Source organism: Tamandua tetradactyla, chromosome 8 (genome assembly GCF_023851605.1).
Source record: "Tamandua tetradactyla isolate mTamTet1 chromosome 8, mTamTet1.pri, whole genome shotgun sequence".
Classification (NCBI taxonomy): Eukaryota; Metazoa; Chordata; class Mammalia; order Pilosa; family Myrmecophagidae; genus Tamandua; species Tamandua tetradactyla.
This window is the reverse complement of record NC_135334.1, coordinates 47,087,544-47,106,699: the sequence shown is the minus strand read 5'-3', so window position 1 is coordinate 47,106,699 and position 19,156 is coordinate 47,087,544. Positions and strand designations below refer to the sequence as shown.

Here is a 19,156-nt window from a genome sequence, read left to right as displayed (position 1 = left end):
CCATGTCTGTTCATATATTCTGAATTAATTATTTCAGCTCCTGTATTTGTTTGAATTATTTACTTGAATTGTTGGTTTGTTCCTTTGAGTGGGCCATATCTTCAATTTTCCTAGTGTAATTTGTTATTTTTTGCTGGCATCTAGGCATTTAATTACCTTAATTAGTTCATTCTGGAGATTCCTTTCATATCTTTTACCTAGGGTTTTCTTCCTGGATGAATTTGTTGTCTGTCTGTTCTTTGACATTCAGTTCAGCTTTTTCAGTACCTCTAGCTTAGGTTTTGTTTAACAGAGGAGACTTTTTCAGTTCTTGTTTTCTTGTTTCTTGCCCTGCTTGTATGGTGCCTTCCCCCCTCTCCCCCCTTTAGGAGGGTCTACTTAGATATTACAGACGCCAGCTGGATTTTCCCAGACCAAACTGGCCTCCTATCAGGAGGAAAGAGTCACCTGTGTCGATTTTCCCTGAAGGTGAGACCCAGCAGGTTACAAGACTTTCCTGTGAAGTCTCTGGACTCTGTTTTTCTTACCCTGTCCAGTATATGGCACTTGTCTACTGTGGGTCCCACCAGCATAAGATGATGTGGTACCTTTAACTTTGGTAGCCTCTCCCTGCTGGGGGCATGGTGGAGACAGAGGAGAGGTTGTAGGCTGGTTTTAATGGCTTCAAATTACCAAGCCCTGGGGTCTGAATTCCTTGAGGGAGGGATTCCACCTGAGTTGGGCCTCACCCCTCTCCTGGGAAGGCACAGGCTCCAGACTAGCCCTTAAACAAGCTTGTTTCTGCCTATGCCTGGGGCAGTTGCAGCCTGGGAGGCCCTGCCACTGTATCCAAAGGCTTGCGAGCCTCTGTAGAAACACAGCCACAAAAACCTCTGTTTTTTTTTTTTCTTTTTCTCTTTCCGTCAGCCCTGTCCCCTTGGCACTGGGGCAAAAATGAGCGCCCTCTGCTTTGATCAGGTTCACCTGAGCTTGGGGTCTATTTTTAGTAGTCAGAACTTGTTAATTAATTCCACAGTTGGCGTTTGGTTGGGCTCAGCCCCTGCTGCTGAATCAAGTCTCTTTCCTTTCCGGGAAGCAGCCTGTGGGGGAGGGGCACCGGCCATCGCAGCTTGGGGAACTCACAGTTCTAGGGGGATTCACAGCCGGTTCAGTTGGTCTAGACTGGGGTACGCTGTGTGTCCGGTCACTGATGTGGCCCCAGGAGCTGTTCTGTACTGTTTCTTGTTATTTAGTAGTTGTTCTGGAGGACGAACTAAAATGTGCACATTGCAAAGCCGCCATCTTGGCCCGAAGGTCCTTTTACTTCGTTTTTGAAAGAAAATCTTGCCAGATATAGAACTCATGGCTGGCAGTTGTTTTCTCTCAGCACTTTTTTTCAAGCCACTGCTTTCTTGTCTCCATTGTTTCTGATGAGAAATAAGCACCAATCTAATTGAGACTCCCTTGTACATAACAAAGTAGCTCCCTTCCCTTTGCAGCTTTCAGAGGTCTCTCCTTGTCCTTTGTATTCAGTAGTTTGATTATGGGGGATAGGCTGTATCTTTTTTCAAGTTTATCCTGTTTAGTGTTTTCTGGACTGCTTAGTACATGTTCATGTCTTTTGCTATGTTTGGGAAGTTTTCTATTGTTGTTTCTTTGAATATTCCTTCTGCTCTTCTCTTTATTTTTCTTCTAATGTGACTCCCTTAACACTTGATGGTATCCCAGAGGTCTCTTAGACTCCTATTATAAATGTAAAACCATCTATTTCTGCCTTCAAATCTGTCAATATTTACTTCTGTATTTTGGGACTCTGCCATTAGTTGTATATATAGTTATAATTGCTATGCCTTTCTGTTGAATTAAGCTCTTTATCAGTATATGGTGACCTTTTTCCCTCATAGCAATTTTTGACTTAAAATCCAGTTTATCTGCTATTAGTATAGCTACCGTATCTTTCTTTTGGTTACACTTTGCATGGAATGTTTCCCCTTCCTTTTAGTTTCACCTTACTTTTGTCTCGAATTTAAGGTGAATCTCTTGTGCTTTCTTGAGGTGTGCTTTTTTTATCCATTCTGCCCATCAATCACTGCCTTTTAACTGAAGAGTTTAATCTATTTACACTTAAGGTAACTACTAATAAGTCACAACTTCTGCTTTATGTTACATGATCTTTAGAGGTCCCTCAGTTCTTCCATTAATGCCTACTTTCATTTTTTTTTGTCTTAATACCATTTTGTGTCCATTTTCATTACTTTCAGTGTATATTTTTCATATTTTCTTTGTGGTTACCATGGGGCTTAAGTTAAAATTTAGATCTATTAAAATCATGTTTGATTTGATACCACCTTAACTTCAGTAGCATCTACGTGCTCTGTTCATACTTTCTGTTCCCACACCTTTTCTCTTGTATATGTTACAGATCATAACTTTATACGTTGTGTGCAAAACCATAGGTATATCAATACCTTTTATGCATTTGCATTTAAAAAAAGAAGTTAAAGGTGGAGTTATATATCAAAAAATATAGTACAGTAGTACTAGAATTTATGATTAACCAAATGATTACCCTTATTGGAGGTCTGTATTTCCTTAGGCCACTCTGATCTATTTTCTAGTTCCCTTTTTTTTTTTTTTTTTTTCAGTCTACAGAACACCCTTTTGCATTGCTTGGAGGGTAGGCTTATGATGAAGGGGTCCCTCAGCTTTTGTTATCTGGGAATGCCTCGATCTTGCCCTCATACATATGTGTGTGTGTATTTTTTAATTGATAAATCTTCACACACATACATTACATACATGGTGTACAATTAGTGGCTCACATTATCATCACATAGTTGTATATTCATCACCATGATCATTTTTTAGAACATTTGCATCACTACAGAAAATGAAATAAAAAGGAAAAAGAAAAAAACTCATATATGCCATACCCCTTATCCCTCTCTCTCATTGACCACTAGTATTTCCATCTACCCAATTTGTTTTACCCCTGGTCCCTCTTATTATTTAATTATTCTTATCCATATGTTTTTGCTCATCTGTCCATAACCTGGATAAAAGGAACAACAGAACACAAGGTTTTCACAATCCCACAGGTATGTTGTTAAAGTTATATCTTTATACAATTGTCTTCAAGAATCAAGGCTACTGGAATACAGCTCAGCAGTTTCAGGTACTTCCCTCCACCCACTCCAATATACCATAAACTGAAAAGGAATATCTGTATAATGTGTAAGAATAACCTCCAGGATAATCTCTCGACTGTTCGAATATCTCAGCCATTGAAACTTTATTTTGTCTCATTTCTCTCTTCCCCCTTTTGGTCAAGAAGGCTTTCTCAGTCTGTTGATGCCAGGTCCTCATTTGTCCTGGGAGTCATGTCCCACGTAGAGGGGAGGGCAGTGAATTCACCTGCTGAGTTGACTTAGAGAGACAGACCACGTCTGAGCAACAAAAGTAGTTCTCTGGGGGGTGACTCTTAGGCCTAATTTTAAGTAGGCCTAACCTATCCTTAGTAGAAATAATTTTCAAAGGGGCAAATCCCAAGATCAAGGGCTTGGACTGTTATCTTGGCTGTCTCTACTGCTTGTGAGAATATCAGAAATTCCCTAAATGGGGAAGTTGAATACTTTCTTCTTTCTCCCCAGTCCCCCAAGGGGACGTTGCAAATACTTTTTTATTATTCACTGCCCAAATTACTCTGGGATGTATTGAGGCATCACACTAACCTGGACAAAGTAACAAGATCTCACACGCTATTCAAGATTTGGTGTACTTATGGTATTCAACTAAACTGACTATGCGACTTAAATTAGGAAATACATTACCCAAAATATAAATTTTGTACCAAATTAACATCCCTTCCTTTGGTCTCATGCAGAAGTTGAAGTTTTAAAGTATGTACCATATCATCCTTTGCCCTGTATTGTGATTTACCTTAGTCCTACCCACATCAACCTCATTCATATCTCTATTTGAAGTCTGATCCCTTTTTCAACCGTTCCTGTGTGGGGTAGTATTGGCTTTCATAGCTTCAGAGCTCTAACTCTGAGTCTCATGTGTCACGTAAATACCCCAAGTTTCTGGGAATGACCAGATTATAAACAAACAGCTCACTATCTCAGAATTTAGAAATAACAGTTATAACTCCTAAATGTATATGACTACTATAAGAGCTTATAATCTAGGATTCTTAACAATAGGCCCCAACCTAATAATCCATGTTCTTGATTTCAGTTCGAGTTTTTATATTCTAGTTAATCCATATGATTAAGGCATGATAATATTTGTCTTTTTGCTCCTGAAATTTCGTTCGACTTACATTCCTTATGGTTCATAAATCTAGTTTGCTCTCGTATTTTAAAGACAGTCTCGCTGGATGTAAATGACTTCGTTGGTAATTTTCTTTCAGTGCTTTATTTTGTCCTACTGTCGTCCTGCCTGCATGGCTTCTTATGAGAAATTGACACCAGACTTAACGGGGGTTTGCTTATACATCCCACCATGTTTTCTCTTAGCTTTAAGGACCCTCTCATTGTCATTGGTATTTGGCGGTTTGACTATGATGTGTCTGGGATCATTCCCATTGATTTTTTTCTTTTGGGGGCTTGTTGGGATTCTTAAAATGTATAGTCATGTTTTTCTTTAAATTGGGGGAAGTTTTTTGGCATGATTTCTTTGATTTTCCTTCTGCCCCTTTCTCTCTTCTCTTTGTGGGTTTTCCATAATATATAGATTATGTTTGTTGGGTTCCCACGAATTACTTATGCTCTGTTTGCTTTTCTTATTCTTTCTTTGCTCCTTTATCTGAATCATTTCAGTTGTCTAGTCTTCATATTCACTGATCCTTTCTTTTGCAAGCTCCAATCTGATGTTGAAACCTTCTATGAAATTTTTCATGTCAGTTATTGTGGTCTTCAACTGCTGTATTTCTGTTTGGATACTTTTAAATTTTTCTGTCTCTTTATTGAAATTCTAATAGTATTCATTCATTGTTTTCCTGATAGCCTTTAATTCTTTCTCTGTTTTCTCTTCTCTCCTTGAGCATATTATTTTTTAAGTCTTTTTGTGGTCATCTTTGTGGATGATTTTTAAATTTTTATCTTGTTCCTTTGGATGGGCATCATTTCCTGTTTCTTTTGTTTGTCTTGCTCTTTTTTTTTGGCACATTGTACATTTAAATAATTTAAAGTGTTAATTCTAGGATTTAGTTCTTGAGCTTTCAGATCCTTAGGTTTGTATCCACCTTGTTTTTGACTAAGATTTCCTTGAGTGTTCGGAGCTAACAACCAAAGAAACCAAAATACAAACCACCTTTGCATTTCTTGCAAATTGGCTCTGCATTGGCTGGTGCTCTCTTGCAAAGTTTAGCCCCCATCAAGATCAGACTGAAGGGAATGTGACAGGCAGGGTCCTCTGTCTTTTCTGAGCATATGTTTCATCCTGGGTTTAAACTTGATGTGGCCATAGGTTTCCTCAATTTATAGGAATTTGAACGACCCCTCTACTCCAGAGAAGTAATTTTTTCCCCTCCTTCCTTGGTGCTGTATTGTATGACATAAAGCCCAGTAATCCTTTGCACCAGGTGGCTCTGACTTAATTGTTGCTTAACTGTTTTAGCTGTTAGCCAGCTGCTTGTGCCAGCAGTACAAATTCCCAGATGACCAGTGGAGAAGGTTTTCCTGGTTAACTTTTTTTTTCCTTTTAATATTTTTTTTATTGTAGAATATAACAGATATACTATACAAAGGCAAGAAAGAAAAAAGCAGTAGTTTTCAAAATACACTACAACAAGTAGTTACAATACAGATCCCAGAGTTTGTCGTGGGTTAACATTCTGTCAGCTCAAATTTTTCCTTCTAGCTGCTCCAAAGCACTGGAGGCTAAAAGGACTATTAATATAGTGATTTAGCAGTCATACTGATTTGTTAAATCCTGCTTTCTCTAACTCCTCCTTTGATCCTTCTCCTAATCTATAGGAATCTTTAGGCAATGCCTGTTCTGATGTTTTCATATAGAGGAGGGGTGTTGACACTAACAGTTAAGAGAATGTAATTAGTTGATAATCTTGGAGAGACTGGTCCCTCTGGGTTTCAGAATTTATCTGACCTAGGAACCCTCTGGAAATCATAGGTTCTAGGAAAGCAAACAGTGCATAAAACTTTTATAGGGTCTCAGTTCAAGCGCTATGTGTTTGTAAGAGTCAACAGAAGTGATATTGGTTGGAGTTTAGCAAACCATGGCAATTAGAACTATCTAACTGAAGCTTGTATAAGAGTAGCGTCCAGAATAGTGTCTTGACTCCATTTGATCTCTCTTAGCCCCTGATGCCTTATTTTGTTACACCTCTTTTTACCCTTTTGGCCTGGAAGGCATTGTTAATCCCATGATGCTAGGGCCACACTCATTCCTGGGAACCATGCCCCACTCCGCCAGGGAGACTTTTACCCCTGAATGTCACGTCCCATGTAGTGGGGAGAGCAATAATTTTCCTTGCTGAATTGGGCTTAGAGAGAGAGAGAGGCCACATCTGAGCAACAAAGAAGCTTCCTGGAAGCAACTCTTTGACCTCGTTTTGGGTAGTCTTAGCTTCTCCTCTACAGAAGTAAGTTTCATAAGGGGAAGCCTTAAAATGAAGACCTTGGTCTATTTTCTTGGAAATTCCCAATGGTTGAGGGTACTGGGCTTTCCCAGATAGGAAAGTTTAATAGTTCCACATATATATATATATAATTCGTACTTCATTTGTTTAGGCCACCTGATGGATTGGCACTGATATATACAGGTACTCCATTATGTGCATAGACATTGCTCTTCTGGAATAAGGCCAGGAATCACAATGGGCATGCTGGCTACTCCAAACTGCTGAGGAATTGGAGGAAGTGCCAGCAAGGGTTCCATGAGCTTTGCCTCTGTTCTTTTTTTTTACATGAGCAGGCACCAGGAATTGAACCTGGGTCCTTTGGCATGGCAGGCAAGCATTCTTGCCTGCTGAGCCACCATGGCCCGCCCTGCCTCTGTTCTTGATTTGACACTCGCACAGCTACTGGAACCTTTTTATTTTTTTTTAATTTTTTTATTAACGGAAAGAAAAGAAAGAAATTAACACAACATTTAGAAATCATACCGTTCTACATATGCACTCAGTAATTCTTAACATCGTCACATAGATGCATGATCATCGTTTCTTAGTACATTTGCATCGGTTTAGAGGAACAAGCAACACAACAGAAAAAGATATAAAATGTTAATATAGAGAAAAGAAATAAAAGTAATAATAGTAAAAAAAAAACCTTATAGCTCAGATGCAGCTTCATTCAGTGTTTTAACATGATTACTTTACAATTAGGTATTATTGTGCTGTCCATTTTTGAGTTTTTGTATCTAGTCCTGTTGCACAGTCTGTATCCCTTCCACTCCAATTGCCCAACGTCTTACCCTGTTTCTACCTCCTGCTGGACTCTGTTACCAATGACATATTTCAAGTTTATTCTCGAATGTCCGTTCACATCAGTGGGACCATACAGTATTTGTCCTTTAGTTTTTGGCAGGACTCACTCAGCATAATATTCTCTAGGTCCATCCATGTTATTACATGCTTCATAAGTTTATCTTGTCTTAAAGCTGCATAATATTCCATCGTATGTATATACCACAGTTTATGTAGCCATTCTTCTGTTGATGGAGATTTTGGCTGTTTCCATCTCTTTGCAATTGTAAATAACGCTGCTATAAACATTGGTGTGCAAATGTCCGTTTGTGTTTTTGCCCTTAAGTCCTTTGAGTAGATACCTAGCAATGGTATTGCTGGGTCGTATGGCAATTCTATATTCAGCTTTTTGAGGAACTGCCAAACACCCTTCCAAAGGGTGGTTGCACCCTTTGACATTCCCACCAACAGTGGATAAGTGTGCCTCTTTCTCCGCATCCTCTCCAGCACTTGTCATTTTCTGTTTTGTTGATAATGGCCATTCTGGTGGGTGTGAGATGATATCTCATTGTGGTTTTGATTTGCATTTCTCTAATGGCCAGGGACATTGAGCATCTCTTCATGTGCCTCTTGGCCATCTGTATTTCCTCTTCTGGTAGGTGTCTGTTCAAGTCTTTTTCCCATTTTGTAATTGGGTTGGCTGTCTTTTTGTTGTTGAGTTGAACAATCTCTTTATATATTCTGGATACTAGACCTTTATCTGATATGTCATTTCCAAATATTATCTCCCATTGTGTAGGCTGTCTTTCTACTTTCTTGATGAAGTTCTTTGATGCACAAAAGTGTTTAATTTTGAGGAGTTCCCATTTATTTATTTCCTACTTCAGTGCTGTTGCTTTAGGTTTAAGGTCCATAAAACCACCTCCAGTTGTAACATTCATAAGATATCTCCCTACATTTTCCTCTAACTGTTTTATGGTCTTAGACCTAATGTTTAGATCTTTGATCCATTTTGAGTTAACTTTTGTATAAGGTGTGAGATGCAGGTCTTCTTTCATTCTTTTACATATGGATATCCAGTTCTCTAGGCACCATTTATTGAAGAGACTGTTCTGTCCCAGGTGAGTTGGCTTGACTGCCTTATCAAAGATCAAATGTCCATAGATGAGAGGGTCTATATCTGAACACTCTATTCGATTCCATTGGTCAATATATCTATCTTTATGCCAATACCATGCTGTTTTGACCACTGTGGCTTCATACTATGCCTTAAAGTCTGGCAGCGTGAGACCTCCAGCTTCGTTTTTTTTCCTCAAGATACTTTTAGCAATTCGGGACACCCTGCCTTTCCAGATAAATTTGCTTATTGGTTTTTCTATTTCCGAAAAATAAGTTGTTGGGATTTTGATTGGTATTGCATTGAATCTGTAAATCAATTTAGGTAGGATTGACATCTTAACTATATTTACACTTCCAATCCATGAACATGGTATGCCCTTCCATCTATTTAGGTCTTCTGTTATTTCTTTTAGCAGTTTTTTGTAGTTTTCTTTATATAGGTTTTTTGTCTCTTTGGTTAAATTTATTCCTAGGTATTTTATTCTTTTAGTTGCGATTGTAAATGGGATTCGTTTCTTGATTTCCCCCTCAGCTTGTTCATTACTAGTGTATAGAAAAGCTACAGATTTTTGAATGTTGATCTTGTAACCTGCTACTTTGCTGTACTCATTTATTAGCTCTAGTAGTTTTGTTGTGGATTTTTCCGGGTTTTCGAAGTATAGTATCATATCGTCTGCAAACAGTGATAGTTTTACTTCTTCCTTTCCAATTTTGATGCCTTGTATTTCTTTTTCTTGTCTAATTGCTCTGGCTAGAACCTCCAACACAATGTTGAATAATAGTGGTGATAGTGGGCATCCTTGTCTTGTTCCTGATCTTAGGGGGAAAGTTTTCCATTTTTCCCCATTGAGGATGATATTAGCTGTGGGTTTTTCATATATTCCCTCTATCATGTTAAGGAAGTTCCCTTGTATTCCTATCTTTTGAAGTGTTTTCAACATGAAAGGATGTTGAATCTTGTCAGATGTCTTCTCTGCATCAATTGAGATGATCATGTGTTTTTTCTGCTTTGATTTGTTGATGTGGTGTATGACATTAATTGATTTTCTTATGTTGAACCATCCTTGCATACCTGGGATGAATCCTACTTGGTCATGATGTATAATTCTTTTAATGTGTTGTTGGATACGATTTGCTAGAATTTTATTGAGGATTTTTGCATCTATATTCATTAGAGAGATTGGTCTGTAGTTTTCTTTTTTTGTAATATCTTTGCCTGGTTTTGGTATGAGGGTGATGTTGGCTTCATAGAATGAATTAGGTAGTTTTCTCTCCACTTCGATTATTTCGAAGAGTTTGAGGAGAGTTGGTACTAATTCTTTCTGGAATGTTTGATAGAATTCACATGTGAAGCCGTCTGGTCCTGGACTTTTCTTTTTAGGGAGCTTTTGAATGACTAATTCAATCTCTTTACTTGTGATTGGTTTGTTGAGGTCGTCTATTTCTTCTTGAGTCAAAGTTGATTGTTCATGTCTTTCCAGGAACCCGTCCATTTCATCTAAACTGTTGTATTTATTAGCGTAAAGTTGTTCATAGTATCCTGTTATTACCTCCTTTATTTCTGTGAGGTCAGTAGTTATGTCTCCTCTTCCATTTCTGATCTTATTTATTTGCATCCTCTCTCTTCTTCTTTTTGTCAATCTTGCTAAGGGCCCATCAATCTTATTGATTTTCTCATAGAACCAACTTCTGGTCTTATTGATTTTCTCTATTGTTTTCATGTTTTCAATTTCATTTATTTCTGCTCTAATCTTTGTTATTTCTTTCCTTTTGCTTGCTTTGGGATTAGTTTGCTGTTCTTTCTACAGTTCTTCCAAGTGGACAGTTAATTCCTGAATTTTTGCCTTTTCTTCTTTTATGATATAGGCATTTAGGGCAATAAATTTCCCTCTTAGCACTGCCTTTGCTGCGTCCCATAAGTTTTGATATGTTGTGTTTTCATTTTCATTCGCCTCGAGGTATTTGCTAATTTCTCTAGCAATTTCTTCTTTGACCCACTCATTGTTTAGGAGTGTGTTGTTGAGCCTCCACGTATTTGTGAATTTTCTGGCACTCCGCCTATTATTGATTTCCAACTTCATTCCTTTATGATCTGAGAAAGTGTTGTGTATGATTTCAATCTTTTTAAATTTGTTAAGACTTGCTTTGTGACCCAGCATATGGTCTATCTTCGAGAATGATCCATGAGCACTTGAAAAAAAGGTGTATCCTGCTGTTGTGGGATGTAATGTCCTATAAATGTCTGTTAAGTCTAGCTCATTTATAGTAATATTCAGATTCTCTATTTCTTTATTGATCCTCTGTCTAGATGTTCTGTCCATTGATGTGAGTGGTGAATTGAAGTCTCCAACTATTATGGTAGATGTGTCTATTTCCCTTTTCAGTGTTTACAGTGTATTCCTCACGTATTTTGGGGCATTCTGGTTCGGTGCGTAAATATTTATGATTGTTATGTCTTCTTGTTTAATTGTTCCTTTTATTAGTATATAGTGTCCTTCTTTGTCTCTTCTAACTGCTTTGCATTTGAAGTCTAATTTGTTGGATATTAGTATAGCCACTCCTGCTCTTTTCTGGTTGTTATTTGCATGAAATATCTTTTACCAACCTTTTACTTTCAACCTATGTTTATCTTTGGGTCTAAGATGTGTTTCCTGTAGACAGCATATAGAAGGATCCTGTTTTTTAATCCATTCTGCCAGTCTGTGTCTTTTGATTGGGGAATTCAGTCCATTAACATTTAGTGTTATTAGTGTTTGGATAATATTTTCCTCTACCATTTTGCCTTTTGTATTATATATATCATATCTGACTTTCCTTCTTTTTACACTCTTTTCCATGTCTCTCTCTTCTGTCTTTTTGTATCTGACTCTAGTGCTCCCTTTAGTATTTCTTGCAGAGCTGGTCTCTTGATCACAAATTCTCTCAGTGACTTTTTGTCTGAAAATGTTTTAATTTCTCCCTCATTTTTGAGGGACAATTTTGCTGGATATAGGAGTCTTGGTTGCCAGTTTTTCTCTTTTAGTAACTTAAATATATCATCCCTCTGTCTTCTAGCTTCCGTGGTTTCTGCTGAGAAATCTACACATAGTCTAATTGGGTTTCCCTTGTATGTGATGGATTGTTTTTCTCTTGCTGCTCTCAAAATCCTCTCTTTCTCTTTGACCTCTTACATTGTAACTAATAAGTGTCTTGGGGAACACCTATTTGGGTCTAATCTCTTTGGGGTGCGCTGCACTTCTTGGATCTGTCATTTTAGGTCTTTCATAAGAGTTGGGAAATTTTCAGTGATAATTTCTTCCATTAGTTTTTCTCCTCCTTTTCCCTTCTCTTCTCCTTCTGGGACACCCACAACACGTATATTTGTGCGGTTCATATTGTCCTTGAGTTCCCTGATACCCTGTTCGAATTTTTCCATTCTTTTCTGGATAGTTTCTGTTTGTTTTTGGAATTCAGATGTTCCATCCTCCAAATCACTAATTCTATCTTCTGTCTCTTTAAATCTATCATTGTAGGTATCCATTGTTTTTTCCATCTTTTCTACTTTATTCTTCACTTCCATAAGCTCTGTGATTTGTTTTTTTCAGTTTTTCTATTTCTTCTTTATGTTCAGCCCATGTCTTCTTCATGTCCTCCCTCAATTTATCGATTTCGTTTTTGAAGAGGTTTTCCATTTCTGTTCGTATATTCAGCGTTAGTTGTTTCAGCTCCTGTATCTCATTTGAACTATTGGTTTGTTCCTTTGACTGGGCCATATTTTCAATTTTCTGAGCGTGATCCTTTATCTTCTGCTGGCGTCTGGGCATTTAGTCAGATTTCCCTGGGTGTTGGACCCCACAATTTGAAAAATTTTTCTGTGAAATCTCTGGGTTCTGATTTTCTTATCCTGCCCAGTAGGTGGCGCTCGTGGCACATGTTTGTCTACAGGCTCCACCAGTAAAAGTTGCTGTGGGTACTTTAACTCTGGAAAACTCTCGCTGTAGGGGAGGTTTGGCAGCCAAAGCGTCTTGGAAGAGTGCCAGCTGGCCCGGGGGTCCGAACACGGGGAGGATCGCCGGCCGCCGCAGCACGGGAGAGCGCCCAACCGAATTTCCTAGTCGACTCGGGGCGCCAAGCGTGGTGGAAGGGCGCCATCTGTGCAGCCCGGGAGAGTGCACTGTTCCCAGCCGGACCGGGGAATCACGTGTTTGAAAGGGACCCCCTGGTCACCGTTCTCCGCAGTCTGGGGATTTTCGACCCAACTCTCTCAGTTGGTGCAGGGGGCCTCGCGTGGTGGGGGCCCCAGCCGCCGCGGCCCAAGGGGACCGCCTGCCCAATTCTGCCAGCTGGCCTGGGAAGGAGGAAGGGAGGGACTCTGGCCGCTTGCCGTCCCGCCCAGGAAAACCTGCGCCCCTCGGTGATCTCACCGGAGCTCTTTCTCCCAGATAGTCAGTCGTTCCAGGATGGGGTACGCCGTCCCTTTGATCTCCGTCGTGGCTCCGGGAGCTGCTCTGTATTGTCTCCACTCCCCCAGTAGCTGTTCTGGAGGAGGAAAGGTGAGGGTGGCAAGGCTGTCGAGGCTGGTGGCGGAAGAGCCGGTGAAGATGGAAGAGGACACCGTGGTGGTTGGAGAGCCACCGGAGCAGGAGGGGGAAGAGGGGAGAGGAGGACGGGCGGGTCGGCTGCTGCGGGGCGTGGGCGCCGCGCGGCGGGCCGGCGGACAAAGAGGGGAGAGGAGGGCGGGCAGGTCGGCTGCTGCGGGGCCTACTGGAACCTTTTAAGTGTTCAATGATTCTGTGGTATAATGGCACCATGGAGTTTCTTACACTGTCATCTAGCTGTACCAGAAGGCTGTATTTTTTGCTTCATGAGTTATTGCTTCATGAAGCTCACAGAGCTCTGTTCCGCTGTTGTCTTCAATTATTTATTTTTTAATCTATGTTAAATTATTTAAATATTATGCAGTTTTGTTACTAACAAATTACTTCTTTAAGTTGTCAAGGCTTTTCTATCTGATGTGTAACTCCATTAATTTTTTTGTTAATTGTTAAGTTATTTTCTTTGTCACTATCATGAAACACAATATTTTATCAATAGGAGGTGGCTAGTAAATAAATTTAGTTTCAAATATTGCAGTTCTTAAATGACTCTAGTACCACAGTTACAATATATTTCAGCACACTTTTTGAGAGCTCCTGTTATGGGCTAGGATTTACTTTGATGTGTCTATAATAATATATAATTGGATATTATTATCTGTTTTATTGTACAGTCTACAGTGTACAAAACATAGTTTTATTCTAGGGTTAGTTTTTAATATATTTGTAATATATTTCCTAGTTGAAACAGAAAAGTTCCATTACTAACTTAACAGACACCTATTTAACCTATGTGGCTAAAATGAAACACGACTTTTATCTGATCCACCGTTAGTAAATATTAGTTCTATACTATTAGCAAGTAAACACAACTAAAATATTAATGAAACAGCATCCTAGAAAACGCAAATGCTTTTCATTTAATCCTCACAAAAAATTACATGAAAGTACATATATTCAGAATTTGCAGATAAAGATACTTCTTAGAGATTGCTTTAACATGTTCGCTGTTATTACAAGGCTCTTAATAGAAAATCAGGTGTTGACTACAGTCTTTTTATTTCAACATTCCCCCCCCCCCACTATTTTCTCGAGACATTGGACCCTTAAATATTTAAGAATGAGTGGTTCAATTTTTAATTCATTTTCACTTTAGCCATCTGACAGTCACCCTGAAAATATAATTGGACTAATCTTGAGGGAAGAGATAGTTAAATTGTATTTCTTGTAGTTTGCATTCTCATTTATTTTGAATGTTAGCTGAAAAAGAAATCAGTAAGAAACTTGACATTATTATTGTTTTTTAAAAAGGTGTACTATCTATAGAGCCTTTTAAAAAAACAAAAATGGTAACCAATGTCATTTCAAAGAGTTTCAGTGTAACCCATTGCTGAGGTTATTTGTTCAACACCTTTCAAATGGCAGTAATGTGGAGAATGGCTGTAGATTTCTGAAGCAAGTAGCTATAAGGCTGTCGGAACAGTCTACTACTAGGCTGGTGCTCTCCAACTTTTTGTGTGTGGAAAATGAAATGGCAATACGTTTACCACCCACTGAGATAAACGGGTGAGAGTCCCAGGTGTTCTTGGCCTGCCTCAGCAGTTGGAAAGCCCCACATTATTGTGACCAGTGGAAGAAGAAGTGGTCAAGTAACAAGCTTTATTTTTGGTATTGAGAATTTACTGTCTCTGTGTTCCTCTAAAGCACTGGTTCTGAGGCTTTTTGTTCCAGAGGTTCCTAATAAAACCATTACATGTTTACATAAATATTTTAATGAAAAGTAACCATTTTCCAATTTTAAACATTCTAAAAGGGTTGTATTGCTTTATATTTTGCAAATCTTTTCTTACTTAATAGAAGACAGCTACAGTCTCATTTTTACATATGCATTCTGTTTGTTGTAAGTTTTGTTTGTTTTAAAAACAAAATCCCAAAGCAAAACTAGAAGTAGAAAATAGGGGATGAAATAAAATTTTGCCATGTATCTTTGTAAACTGCCTTTCTTTAATTTTTCAGGCTGCTGTGTCAAATATCACGTAATGGGTTGACTTAAGCAATAGGAATTAATTGTCTCACAGTTTCAGAGACTAGAAGTCTTGCTTCCTCCCGGGGTTGATAGCGTTCTGGCTTGCTGGCAGTTCTTGGAGTTCTTTGGCTTTCTGTTACATGGCGAGATCTGTCTCATCTCTTGACTTCAGCCCCTAGCCCTCTGTGGCTTTCTTTTTATAAGGACTCCACTAATCTGAATTAAGACCTACCCTCATTCAGTTGAATCTCTTATTCAACTGAATCTCTTATTCAACTGAATGTCTTCATGAGATAATATTTATAATAGATTCTCATTCACAAGATTGTGGATAAAATTAAGAACATGTCTAAATTGGGTTATATAATTCAACTTATCACATTCCCTCATAAAATTTCATTTTTGACATAGTAAATAAATTCAGGTATGTGTGTTTCTGTGCATGTGTATATGTGTGTGTTTGTATATATGTTTAAAATAGAGTTTAGTGACTATAGAATAAATACACGTTCCATCTTTTAAAGGACTAGATTTAAAAAGAAAAAAGGCTTGGAGAAGGTGCGTAATTAAAATTTCTTAGTTATTAGTGATAAAAACTGTCAATCTAATCTAGTTTTGGCAAAGAGGGAATGTTTTTGGTTTATAAAATGCTACACAAACAAAGAACAGAAAGGGCAAGTGTAGAGGTGGGTTTTAAGAACATCAGGTACCAGGCACTCAAACACTGCCAGTGCTTTTTGCCATTCTTTTTTTTTTTTTTTTTTGCCACTTCTGGCTACATGTTCTGATGCTACAGAAGGGCTTTTCTACATAGCAGAAAGCATGGCTACCAACTGCTTTTGAGTTTTAAGTTGAACCAATTCTGGCTTATAAGGACAACATCTTTTAAAACTGATTTAAGCAGTTTGATGGTGGCTTAGTGGCAGAATTCTCAACTGCCATGCTGGAGACTCGGGTTTGATCCCAGTGCCCACCCATGTTAAAAAAACAAACAAACAAAGAAAACTATCTGATTTCATGAGGGAATATTTACAGTTTAATAAAGCAAAAGTTAAAAACAGAATTTGGTAAATTTTGCTGCCAATTTAATTTATACATACAGAAAAAGATCGAAGGAAACAACCAAAAAAACCATCATTATCTCTGAGTAGAGGGATTATCAGCTGTTCTCTTCATTATATTTTCTGTGCTTTCTACATTTCCTACAGTGAATATGTATTAATTTTATAATCAGAAGCAAAGTTTTTTGGGGGAGTTTAGAGAGTGCTTAGTTTTTTGTGTAGGTAATGAAAAATGGAAATAAAAAAGTCCTTTTAGTACTTGAATATTTTGATAAAACAGAAAAATGTTAAGCAAAATAATAAAGTACTTTGGGATAGTTATGTGAATTTTATATAATTAGCTAGATACTTTTTACCATTTTATAAAATATTTGAAATGTTTTTAGCTTAGTAATTAGAGTTTTTTACTTGAGTATCTAGCACTTTTCAGAGAGTCAAAAAAATAATCTCTAAGTAGATTTGAAAAAAATCATTATAAGATAATGATTAATATTTTATTACCTAAAGAGTGATATTCCACTGAACCCATCAAATACATTTTTTAATTTAAATTTGTTATTCTTTTTGAGTTATATTTCTCCATATGTACTGTTATAGTATCCATGTCTTTATTTGGCAGCCATATTTTCTGCTCTGAAGAATCTTCAAGAGAAAATTCGACGTTTGGAACTTGAAAGGATACAGGCAGAAGAAAGTGTGAAAACCTTGTCTAGAGAAACAAGTGAATATAAGAAAGTATTGGATGAACAAATACAAGAAAGGGAAAATTCAAAGAATGAAGAATCAAAGCACAATCAAGGTAGGTTTCATTATGAAGGAAATGAACTATGTATCAAAATATACTGTAAAATATTTTTAAAGAAATTTGAAATTAGTGATTTCTTAGGAGCACTTTAAAATTGCTTTGCACTCAGGTGCATTTTTGAGAAGCAAGTACTGATGATATACTGATGACATTTACCTACTGAATTCAAGGCAGATTTGATTAGCTTACAAAAGAAGAATGATTTAGGTAATCTGGAAGGATTTCTTGGGCTACTGGAAAGTAGGTTCAGTTTCTCTTCAAACAGCTTATTAAAACTATTGTATGGGTGAGCTAATTTCTGCTTATTTTTTGCATTTTTTAGAACTGACATCTCAGTTGTTAGCTGCAGAAAATAAGTGTAATCTTTTAGAAAAACAGTTGGTGTACATGAGAAATATGATAAAGCATGCAGAAATGGAGAGGACATCTGTATTAGAGAAACAGGTATGGTTCCTCAGATTTATATTTAAGAACAGTTAGTTATGGAGAAAATGAAGACGTTTTTCTCAGTGAGAACTGCTATATCATTTCTCCTTTTATGCTAAGCAACAGAAGTAATCATTGATATTAGCATCATTTCATTTTTGAAAACTACTAGTGTAAACTTTGAGAAAACATAATTTATTGTTTTTTTTTTCCTAGCAAATCTATCAGCAGAGTTTCCTTTTGGGTCGACCCTCACACACTGTGCTATGTCCTCTGCATACAGCTTTGATAGTTTCTGCTTTTGTACAGTGTAACAACCCAGGACTCAAATTACTTGAAATCAAGTTATGTTGTCTTATGGTTTGATTAATTTGAAAAAGACTATTGGGCTTACTTATTTTTTTAGTTGAGCCAATCCTTTGTATTTCTTATTATAGAAAATTGTTTTGTATTAGAGACACAAGATAGAAATTGCTAGGATTTGAAAAGAGATCTGAATTCAAGGCTCAGCTTCACAGTTAGTTTTGTGATCTTTTATAGAGTCATTTTAGTTTGCTTTACCAACAAGAAAGCCACAGTTCCAACTTGTCTGAGTTTCACTGGGCCTTAATTGTCAGCAAGTTGGCCAGGCCAGTCCCAGGCATGAAGTTTCTTGGCCTAGAAGAGGGGTTGCCCTCAGAGTCAGATGCAAATGGGAAGACAGACTTCTGGGAAGATGGTGCAATAGGATAGGCAGACCTCACGCTTCCACCATGGAACAACTGGAGAGAAGGCAGAAAATGACCAGAACAGCAGTTCTGGGATTCAGGTGACCAGAGAAGGACCTCTGCATTATGTAGAGAAGACCTGATGAAAAAGCCAAGAAATTCCACCTGGGAAATTGGGGTGAGTGCATTCATTGATAACTACCCTTGAGGCCCACCACTGTGTACCAGATCAGGCAGCTTAGAACATACCCCTATTTTGGCTGCCAGCTAGAGGAGTTATCCTTCTCAGTCCCTCAGCCTAGAGTTCCTGCGCGGGAACCTGAAAACCAGCAGACTCATTTTATCCACACAAAGTGACCTTGCTGTGGTGCCTAGTGCCTAGCCCCCATCCCTGAGGCAGGCTTCTGCAGGTAACTAGTTTCATGGAAGACTAGGAAGCCCTACCCTCAGGAGGAGAGGGTGATAACGAACAGTGCTGCTCTGATGATTGGCCAGCACAAGAGAAACTCTGGGTCCTGATGTCTCGATCCTTTCTCCACAGAAACACAAAGCACTCACCACATACATAAGCAGAAAGGCAGGGGCAATGGAGCTGCATTAAAAGGATAACCACAGCAAGGTCACTTTGTGTGGATAAAATGGGTCTGCTGGTTTTCAGGTTCCCGCGCAGGAACTCTAGGTTGAGGGACTGAGCAGGATAACTCCTCTAGCTGGCAGCCAAAATAGGGGTGTGTTCTCAGCTGCCTGATCTGGTACACAGTGGTGGGCCTCAAGGGTGGTTACCAATGAATGCGCTCACACCAGTTTCCCAGTTGGAGTTTCTCAGGCATATGGGAACATAACAGCCTGGGTCTTGCTGGTCAGAGAAAAGCAAAGCACTCCTGGGCTGACTGTTGCCTGGGGAAGTTGACCCTCTTAGTTTGGCAGCATAAGGTCTTTCAACAGAGAAGTCTGGGGATCACCAGACCAACTGTGCCCACAAGCGGGGTCTTGGCCGAGGTATACAGTGTCTACCCTCACCCTGGAT

At 38.4% G+C, this 19,156-nt stretch overlaps 1 protein-coding gene across 6 annotated transcripts in view; it reads left to right on the top strand.

The window, feature by feature from the left end:
- CEP57 (centrosomal protein 57) overlaps positions 1-19,156 on the top strand; it is a 91,793-nt gene that overhangs the window by 53,741 nt on the left and 18,896 nt on the right. For all 6 annotated transcript variants that reach the window (XR_013156631.1, XM_077113196.1, XM_077113199.1 and 3 more), the window contains 2 exons: positions 16,811-16,990; positions 17,319-17,440. Coding sequence is in view for 5 of the 6 variants with exons in the window: in XM_077113196.1 (XP_076969311.1) it covers positions 16,811-16,990; positions 17,319-17,440 (302 nt within the window). In the remaining variant the exon portion in view is untranslated. The remainder of the gene's footprint in view (positions 1-16,810; positions 16,991-17,318; positions 17,441-19,156) is intronic.